Raw genomic sequence first — 10,840 nt, 5'->3', positions numbered from 1 at the left:
TTTTAATGGTTTAATAATTTGACCAGCCATTTAGAACTATGGTTGGATTGGTTGTTTTCCTAAGTTATAAGGCTAGGAAGTGTGGCATAGCGTCACCTCACCACGTTAATGACCCTTACGGCGCCGTAGGGGCGCCATCAGCCGGCGCTAAAGGGAGGGGGTCACCAAGGTGATAACAAGCGCTAATCGTTGGTACCGATTCGGTACCGGATATACCAAATGCTCATCTTTACGGCGGATAACCTAAATAGCAGTTTGAATTATTAATTTTTTTTTTTTTGGTAAAACCGGTGGAATAGGAGCATTAACTAGGAAAAATATTTTACACTTCATCATAAATTTACGTGGTAAAACTCAAGGGCGCAACTTTGTGGGGGCGAGAAGAGAAGGGGGGGGGGACCCCGAACTTTTCGCTCAGTAGTGGAGAATATGTAGTTTTCGTATAGAAATTTTTTGGTATATACGTTTTCGACCCCCGGTCGGAAATCTCAAACTTCGCCACGGGTAAAACTTATATAGTAATTAAAGTTTGCTTAAAAATAATAGAATCAATATTGAATTGGGCATAATGTGTCAAAAGACCCATCCTTGAAGGGGGTATATCCATATAACAAGAGTTACAGTTCGTGGTCAAACGCATATTCTTCGTAGGAATAGACACATTCATATTCATATTAAGAATATATCAAACATATGTTATTGGACAAAATCATGCATGTCAATTCACAAAACTAATAAGAGGAAAAGAAACCAACAATAACTTAAATTAAACCAATGTATCAGACATCTTTAATTCTCTAAATCACATTCATAAATAGAAAAAGCAAAACTAAAAGGAAAAAAAAAACAACCTAATTCACTAGTCACTACCAGAAAACTGTACAATTTTCTGACACGAAAACCGACGTCAGAAAATAGCCAGTTTTTAGTAGTGACGTTATAAAATCTTGGATCACTTGAAAACTTCAGTTGTGAAGAGGGTTTGGTCCGGACGGGACTAGTCTTTTTGATACGTCGTATCTTGGATCGATTTCATCCAACGACGGCGGTTGAGGTGGCGGGAGAAGCGATTGGAGATGGTGGAGTTCTTGGGACATGAAGTGGAGACGAGCCGGATATTTTCGGCTGGGGATAGCGGTTGTTATTGTGGCACATTTGTGGTAATTGCAATTGCGGCGACGGGGATCTGGCGTGGCGGTGATAAGAAGAGGGAGTAACATGATCAGCAAAAGGACTATCCGGCATGAGAGAAAGTTCTTCATTTTCTTAAGATTTTATGAGAAATGGTAATGGTGAAATGTGATGGTGAAAGGAGTATTTATAAGATAACTAGAGTCATATTGTTAGTATAATCTTATCACTAATTTAATGGATCACCGTAATTATATTGTTATTAGTTTTTATAGATATATACTAGCCATTTTGTTGATGTGTTATAACTAACTAAAGTTTTTCATATTTTATTATCGTTTAGAAGTGTTTATAAAAATCTAAATTTAAATAGTCAAAGTGATAAGGTTATAAGTAGGGGTAATGGGTATACGGGTTTAATGGATCGGTTAGTCGGGTTATTAATCAGTTGCATATTACGCACCATGTTTTATCAAACATGCAATTAATTACATCATTTATATAAGGTGTTTGTTTATGTGGTTTTTGATTGTGTCGGTATTTTTTTAAGCATATTACGACTTTATTTTTTTTTTATTTTTTCAGTTGTTGTATTGACTGATATACTATATATGTATTTGAAAATATAAACTTTGATATACTATTTTCTAATTATAACATTGTACTTTGTTTTTTTTTTCCTTTATCAGGTTAGAAAATCGTGTATACGCACAAGTTATAATATTTTAATTTGTTTTTTTTATTTACTAATATGTTAGAAACTTATGTGTTATACGTGGTTATATCAATAAAATGTTAAATTAAATAGTTATTAATAAACAAAAAAAAAGAAAAGAAATATATAAGAGAAGAAATATTAAATAAATAAGAGATAAGCGGAAAATTATGATTTAATAATATTATTTCAGAGGAGAGAGAAGCGGGATAATAATGATTTAATATTATTTATTTAATAGAATAGATGCAGAAGAATAAGGGTGAGAAGACATTAAAAAGTGACATGTGTCGTCAAAAATTTTCATTTACCAAGGTTAAAACCCAATTCTCATTTTACCTTAAGCGCAGATACACGGGTTATGTCGCAGCGGAGGGTTATGTGCGATTGTGGAAGATTTCTAGGGTTTGATTCGTGTGATAGGGAAAAGGCGATCGAAGACAAAGAAATGTAAACATAATCTCTAGATAAACAAACCTGTGTTCTCAACAAAGACGCATCGGTTGGATTGGATGAAATTGTGTTCGACATTAGGGTTTGAAAGACAACGGTAGAAAAAGGAAGAATGGAATCAAATGGAAAGGAGTGAGAGTTTTGTTTAAACATATCGGGTTACAATAGGTTATAAGGATCTGCATGATTACATACATGGTAAACAACTGTGTGCGCCATAAAGCAAAAACTGAGTCCTTAATATGGTGTCGCGTGGCACAACTCATTTATAATAGAGTTAACTGCCATTTTCGTCCCTGTGGTTTGGTCACTTTGGCCATTTCAGTCCATTTTTTCAAAAATGCGCCATTTTCCTCCCCGACGTTCTGGAAAGGTGCCATTTCAGTCCAAAAATCATAATCCAGTTAAGTCAGTTAGTAAATAAGGACTGATTGTGTAAATTTGTAACATAAAGGACTGATTGTGTAAATTTGTAACACCACCACCACTAGCCCTGCCACCACCACCACTCCGCTGCCACCACCACCAACACCGCCACCACAGCCACCACCGCCACCACAGCCACTGCCACCACCACCACCGCCGCCACCACAGCCACGGTCACCGGAACCTGCAACTTCACCGGAACCTGCAACTTCATCCGAATTCAGGCAAATCGACCACTTCCATCGTCTGCATCCTCCATTGATGTTGGTTCCACAAAACGACTGATGTTTCATTGATGTTGGTTCCACAAACTTAATTATTGTTTGCAAGGGATGCTTACAACCGATCGATAGGAATATTGTCTTCGCCATCATCAGCAGTTCGGTATATAAAGAACTCAAATTTCCAAGTTAGCTTTTGCCTTTTATATAATGCACTATCCGGCCATTTTCACCAAAGAATAAAAAACAACTGTTTAGATATTCAGGCAACAGTCATTGGGCTCGTGGCATTTGCAATTAATGTGAACTACAAGCCATAGTTCATCGTGGTATAATGTCCTGTAGTCTTGCTTATCGATCAACCTTAGCTGAGGTTCTTACCAAAACATAATGTTGTCACCAACAAGAAAGAAAACAAATTATTTGTGTGAGGATCCAATCCAAAGAAAACAGCCACACCGCCACCACAGCCACTGCCACCACTGCCACCACCACCATCAACGTCATCATCTGTTATCATCATCATCGATCATCATCGACCTTCATCATCATCATCGCGATCTTCATCATCATCATCAGATTTTCGATACGTTTCGGACTGATTTAGAGCTGTTTCAAATCAAAGTTTGTTCATTTTGATCAGGTTCGGTGAAAACGAAAACGAATTTCGGATTGATTTCGGACTAAATCGAATGATTTTTGGTTGAATTTCAGACTGATTTGTTTGAATTTCGATCAAATATTATTCGTTTAAAGAAAAAAATTGTTGTTTAATCACATATTGATGTTTTTTTTTTCAAAGTACAGATCTGTGCAGAATTATTTTTGATCGCTGAAATCAGTCCGCAGAATCTGCAGAGGTGTTCGGTCATTGCTGATTATTAGCCGTATAAACAAATCTGCTGTCATTGAACAATCTGCTGAACAGGAAACATATCTGTTGTCGTTGTATAATTCGTTCAGAACATATTTGCAGAATTATTAGCCGTATAAATCTATTTGTTCTGCTGATCTGCATCCGAAAACCCATTCGCTGCTGAATTACATCCGCAGAATCATTAAAATCGCGATGATGATGAAGATCGCGATGATGATGATGAAGGTCGATGATGATCGACGATGATGATAACAGATGATGACGATGATGACGTTGATGGTGGTGGTTCCAGCGGCGGTGGTGACCACCGGAGCTCCGGTTCCGGCGGCGGTGGTGACCACCGGAGCTCCGGTTCCGGCGGCGGTGTGTATACATTATATATATATATTATATTTTATAATTATATTAATATTTATACATTTTACTTAAATGATCCTTTATGTTACATATTTACACAATCAGTCCTTATTTACTAACTGACTTAACTGGGTTATGATTTTTGGACTGAAATGGCACCTTTCCAGAACGTCGGGGAGGAAAATGGCGCATTTTTGAAAAATGGACTGAAATGGCCAAAGTGACCAAACCACAGGGACGAAAATGGCAGTTAACTCTTTATAATAATAATAATAATAATAATAATAGATAATAGATAATAGATTTCTATAATAAACAAATAAAAGAAAATAATATAAAAATTACATATCAATAATATTAGTTACATATAATCTAATATATACTAATCTAATTAATTAATACTAATTTAAATATTAATATTAATAAATCAATGAAGAAAATTACATGTGACATATAACATTTATTAGAAGTAGGATATGACATGATTATAATTACCTCTATAATTTTAATATCAAAGTGTTCATACTTGTATTATTATTATTAAGCCACCGCGTTGCAGAGGTTGTCGTAAAATTGTTTCAAGTAGTACCAATGCTATACCACTATCAGCGATCACCAACATCGGAAAAGCTCGTAAAAACAAAATAAATAAAAAAAAGGAAAAAAATAAAGCCGAGCGAAAAGCAGACGTAAAATCTTTGAATCACGCACGCTTGTTGCAGAGAAATTAAACCGAAACGTAAAACATAGAAAAAATAACTAAGTCAATCCAGGACCCGTGTGTTGCGACGAACTTGTCAAATGGAGAAATATTGATGTGTTGTGACGGGCCAAACGGGGAAATACACGAAAAATGTTGAACCCTACACGCATGTTGCGGTGCGTTAACTTACAAAATTTAGAACAAAACGAAAAACTTGGGAATGATGAAAAATATGGTGTACCAAAATTGAAAATAAAAAGAGTTGGGTTAAATTGCAAAAGATGAAAAACTTTAGGTTAAAATTAAAAAAACAAAGGGTATGAATTGCAAAAGAGTAAAAGTTTTGGGTTAGAAATGAAAAAAGAAAAAAACCCTATACATGAGACACAACACCATAAATTACAAAAAAGTTAAAAATTTTATTTTTGTAAAACTTGAATAAACTATTATATTAATAGAGTAAACTTTAGTTAATAGTTAAATACTTATTTACTATCTCCATAATACACGATATGGTTTTAAATTATTTATTATTCTTTGATTAGTTTAATATTTAGAAATTAATTATTTTCATATTAGTTTAAGAGATATTAATGATTTATTAGATATTAGATTTAGATATTTATAATATTATTAACTGAATTTATTAATATTAAAATAAAAATAAAGATAAGTGATATCTATATATTGGTTATTAATATTAAAAGAATATATTAAACAAATATAAATAAAATTTATGATGTTTAAGGAGAGAATGTTATGTGGCATTATTTGTAGTCTTTTATTAATATTTAGATTATTATTATTATTATTATTATTATTATTATTACTATTATTATTATTATTATTATTATTATTATTATTATTATTATTATTATTATTATTATTATTATTATTATTGTTGTTGTTGTTGTTGTTGTTGTTGTTTAGCAGTAGTTCGTTCCATTATCACTAACTAGACACGTAAAAAGTTTCAGTTTCAATATTTTCGTAATTTTCTAGATTTCAATCCTTTCAAATATGATAAATTTACCTTTTTATACTATGAACAAAATGATATGCGGAGCTTACTTAGGGCTAGTAAGGGCTTGGAAGTGCAAATCTAGCTCATTACCTTTCAATAATATTATTATCTTTAAACGGTAAGAAAGTGAGACCCCTCCTAATACATAAGGCCCAATTAAACATATGTTTTTCGGCCCCTCAATTTAAATGTTTAAGTTATGACATTGAGCAAAACAACCTCTTCAATATAATTTTATTTATCTTCATACTTATTTCCTCATAAATAATAGAGTTAAGAAATTAAATGTTACAACAAATAAGTAGTTTTATGTATTTTGTTGCTTGTTATGGCCTTTATTTATGCGCTTTCCACACTCTCATTCCGCATACGAAACTAGTAATTGAGTAATGTGTTTGCAGCTCTTTAAGTCTCACACGGTTAAAACTTATATATGATAAACATTTATCTTGAGTCGAACCCGACCCGAACCCGAAAATTTTATACAAACCTGAACCTGAAATTTAACAAAATCTATATCAATGCTTAAATCCTCTATTTCTGGAATCAACTCGACTAGATGTCGGGTCAGATCTTCTTTAGTGCTTTTACTGCAATTTCGACGTTAGTCACACATACCCAACTTCAAAGTGTAGTTTCATTATGCATTTCAGGAGATTATACACCTCAGTGTCTCGTGTGTGTTTATATATAGGTAATTGGGTAAACTATTCTTATATATGCAAGAGTGACGGAGCTTGAAAAAACATTTGTGTGTGTGGGTGGGTGGGGAGTTCTCAAAAGCCAAACCAAGGTAGTGAGGCTCTTAAAATACAATATTTTAATTAGATTAAAGAAAAACCGTCTAAGAAAAACTAACCTTTTTAATTAATCAAAGCGACAAACATGTTGATTAGATGCTTAAATGAAAATACAAAACGTAGCCGGAATATAATCTCAATCAAAATGACCAACATTCTAGACTTATTAAACCCTATATAAAGAATCAACTACTTTATGCTTCTATAGGTTGTAATATGAGCTTAGCGAGTTTTTAAAAAAAAAGTTGATTTTCTACTTTTCACCCAAAGGTTTATATCTTTTACAATTTTAGCCCTACATAGTTTGGTTATATAACTTTAACCCAAAACTTTTCATTATTTGCAATTTAGCTTCACAACTTTTTTCACTTATAGTTTTCATCTTTCGCAAATTTTCGTTTTACGTATAGTTCTAAATCTTTCGAGTTAATACGACGCAACGTGCATGCGTGGTTCAACGTTTTTACCTCTATTTTTCCACGGTTGAAAGGTTCGTCGCAACATGCATGTCCTAGGTCGAGTCAGTGTTGGTAATCGATGACGGTTGTGTGACATTAGTACTATTTGACACCGTTTTACGCCCCGCCGCAAGACGGGGTGTGCTTTGAGGGTTTTCTAAAGAAAAAATGGTTATGCATATGGTTGTCGTAACGTTTGCTTTGGGGGTTTTCCAAAAAAACTGATTTTTTTACTTTTTACCAAAAAGCATGTCATAATTACTTTTAACCCAAAACTGTTTATTTTTTTTACTTTTAAACCAAAATTTTTTATGTTTTGCAATCTATCCTCAAAACTTTTTTTACTTTCAACTTTGGCCTTTTATAGTTTTCATTTTCCGCAAATTTTTCGCTTTCTGCTTGGTTCTAAATTTTGTGACTTAACACATTGCAACGTGCGTCTTTGCTTTAACGTCTTTACGTTTCGTTCTAAATTTTGCGAGTTAACACGACGCAACGTGCATGTGTGGGTGAACGTTTTTACATCCTCTATTTTTTCCCCGTTTGACAGGTTTAACATAACGTGTGGGGCCTAGATCCACTTTGTTATAACTAAAGAATCTCCGCCGCATTGCGGCGGGTCGCAATCCTAGTTTAGATTAAAGAGTAAAAACTGTCTAATAAAAACTAACTTTTTAAAAAGGTTTTGTGATGGTTATATTTTTTATGGTCTACTTTTTCACTCTTCTTACACATTCATACTACAAACACCTAATTAAAGATTACATTCTTTTGTCAAAAATAAAAATAGTAACATTTAATCTTTTAACTACTCAATCTACTAACTTGTTGTGCAATGCAAGAATCATAACTTCATAAGTTAAGAAGTCAAGATCAAATCCCCAATAGTGGACCCATTTAGCACATCAAATTGTTCTATGTTTATGAAAAATGGTACATTTGCTTCTTTCCCCTACATCATTAGCATATCATACTTCATTGGTGGTTGAAAGAAAATCATTTTATTGGAGAGTTCTTTTTATTTAACGGCAAATTTGAATCACTGACGGATCACTATCGTGCCATCAGCGGAACCACTCGATCATATCCATCTCCACTAGGTATAAAATGTTCATACGCCAATTCAGGAGGAAACCCAATAAATATGGGAAAACCCCCCTTGTAAGAATCAAACTCAGGACCTATTGATCCCAAAGCCTTATCCTACCCCAAAGATGCCAATAGACTATAAAGCCATGGGCGTTTTATTGGAGAGTTCTACACAACAACTCCAAGAAACTAAGAAACCCCTTCCTATTGGCTCTCTAACCATAAACATGAAATCATTGCAACACTAAAGCAAAAACATCACAAGATTTTAAATTAAGTAAACCTATAGAAAAACATATAGAAAAAATTCAGATAACTTAACTCAAAGATCTTGAAATTTGAACATGTTTTCAAGACACATAACAACAATTTGATTAAAAAAAATATGCAATTTTAACCTCTCTAAATCATATCATGAGAAATAAGCAAAAAAAAAATAAAAAAAAAAAATACCAACATAATATATTTCAAAAGTTTTTGTTGGTTGACCTGTTTAACCCGTTTGACTCTACTCTTCTTCTGGAGCAGGGAGATTGAGATCAATCATATCCGAACATGACGGTGCGTCGTGATCCATAGCTGCAAAATGATCGATTGCGCGGTTGAGAAAATGAGACCTCTTGTGACCTCCTAAAGCTTGCCCTGATTTAAACATCCTATAACAAATCGGGCACTCGTGCCCTTTGTTCTTTTTCGCCTTTAGTTTGTAATCGTATTTTGGCTTTCGAGTAGGTGTAAAATCACCCTCTAAACTGTTTTCAACATCATCGTTTTTGGACCCGAAAGCGTGATTCTTTTTGTGACATGGTCTATGCCCACCAAGCCCTTGAAATGAAGTGAAAATCTTGTTGCAACTTAAGCATTCATACTTGTTTCTTTTTTTACTCGTTCCATCGCGTTCTAGCTCAGGGTTATACGAATCATCATCAACACGGATTTTTTTTCTTAAAGAATCGCGATACGCGAATTCTTTGAACAAGTTCCTTCTTATTTCAAGTTTTTCTTCGTACGATATTTTCGACTTCTTGTTTCCGTCACCATTTCTAAGCCATTCCTCAATCGAAACGTCGGGTTCCACTGGTCTAGTCATGTCGATTGAAGACGGTTTTATCTCCATAACGGCAGAATCGTTGTCGGATGTTTCTAACACCGAATTAACACCACCCCAGTTGCCGGAATCTTTCGACAACATCATCAAAACCATAGCAACCTCTTCTTGTTCCAGTTCATCAATATCGGAAACATTAGGAGACCCGTTATTGTAATTAAACGAATACGGTTTAACCACAACTTTCATGTACTTCTTGGACTTGGATCTTGTCACACGGGTCGGGTCTTGAAACTCGGGTTCTTCAGTGTCCGAATATCCCTCGATAACTACCTTCTCGTCATGATCAACATTATTCTCACTTGTCCAAGAATGATCATAATCCTTAAAGTTTCGATCTTTTTCCGAATGACACGCCATATGACCGCATAACGCTTTTAAAGATTGAAACCCTTTTCCACATTGCTTGCAAATCTTCTCATTCGGGAATGGAAACGTCGTCGAATCAACCGCTCTCCATGTCTTCTTCCGGTTCTCTCTCAACCCGTAATTCTCATTCCCATTCCCATTCCCATTCCCATTCCCAATCTCCATTCCATTCCCATTAGTCATCAAAGTTGAAAACTTCAATCTCACTTCATCTTGATCTTCTTCCATCGATACAGACTCGAAATTCGCTTATCACCCGATCAAAACTGCAACAATCAAACAGTACCCAATTGATATGTATAATGTATGTATGTATATATATATATATATATAGAGAGAGAGAGAGAGAGAGAGAGGTCAGTTACGCACTTACTCAACTACATTTGCTGAAAATGTTCTTGTAAGCATAACATCAAACATCTTGTGTGCAAAATCCCAGAAACAAAAAAGCTACAAACTTTGTGAATCAAAGTGGTTAGATCAAAGCATAGTGAAATGGGAAAGAAGAATGGAAAAAAGGGTTTGATTTGATTTGAATGAGAATAAGGGGAAATTAATTAACAAGTGAGAGATTTAAAGATGAGACCGAACCCAAAAAGAAAGGAAAGAATTCCAAAATTAAATAAATCTGACAGGAGGAATTAAACGAGACCCGAAATATGAAAAAGAGTGAAGAACAAATCAAAGATTGAAAACAGACTGATGACTGTTTCTTGTGGGAATGTGCATGGAAGCAAAGTGTACTAAAAATAAGGTGTGGTATGTGTAATCAAGAGAGTTGATTTCGTTGTTTTCATCTCTCATGGTTTATGTTTTCTTGGATCTAATTTGATTCGGGTTTCGGGTTATTCGAATATAATAATTTTGAAACGGGCTTAGGTTGTAATTTTATTATATAAATGAAACGCTCAGATTTCTTTATTCGAAATATAAGTACTAATGTACTATTTTTAACAAAATTCGGGCATGACCCGGTTTTTATTTTTTATCTTTAAATAACTGTACTTGGAATTGTTATTTAGATATATAAATCGGTTCTCCCACACGAAAAAGGGCAATTACAAAGCAATGGCAGGTAGTCGGGCAACAAATTCGTACCGTGAACAATT

At 34.2% G+C, this 10,840-nt stretch overlaps 1 protein-coding gene across 2 annotated transcripts; it reads right to left on the bottom strand.

Annotated features, from left to right (window-relative positions):
- Positions 1-8,567: 8,567 nt before the first annotated feature.
- On the bottom strand, positions 8,568-10,563 carry LOC110915137 (zinc finger protein ZAT1). 2 transcript variants are annotated; one of them, XM_022159780.2, is made up of 2 exons: positions 10,105-10,563; positions 8,568-9,997 (listed from the first exon to the last, which is right to left on the bottom strand). In XM_022159780.2, exon 2 carries the CDS (start codon positions 9,957-9,959, stop codon positions 8,763-8,765), a length of 1,197 nt encoding a protein of 398 aa, XP_022015472.1. In that variant the 5' UTR covers positions 9,960-9,997; positions 10,105-10,563; the 3' UTR covers positions 8,568-8,762. The 2 variants fall into 2 exon arrangements, with proteins under 2 accessions (XP_022015472.1, XP_022015471.1); XM_022159779.2 differs by having other exon boundaries at positions 10,101-10,562.
- Between the last annotated feature and the right edge of the window lie 277 nt (positions 10,564-10,840).

The sequence above is a fragment of the Helianthus annuus genome, chromosome 17 (genome assembly GCF_002127325.2).
Source record: "Helianthus annuus cultivar XRQ/B chromosome 17, HanXRQr2.0-SUNRISE, whole genome shotgun sequence".
Lineage (NCBI taxonomy): Eukaryota > Viridiplantae > Streptophyta > Magnoliopsida > Asterales > Asteraceae > Helianthus > Helianthus annuus.
Note: the sequence above shows the minus strand (reverse complement) of the source record. Positions and strands in the feature narration are given on the sequence as shown.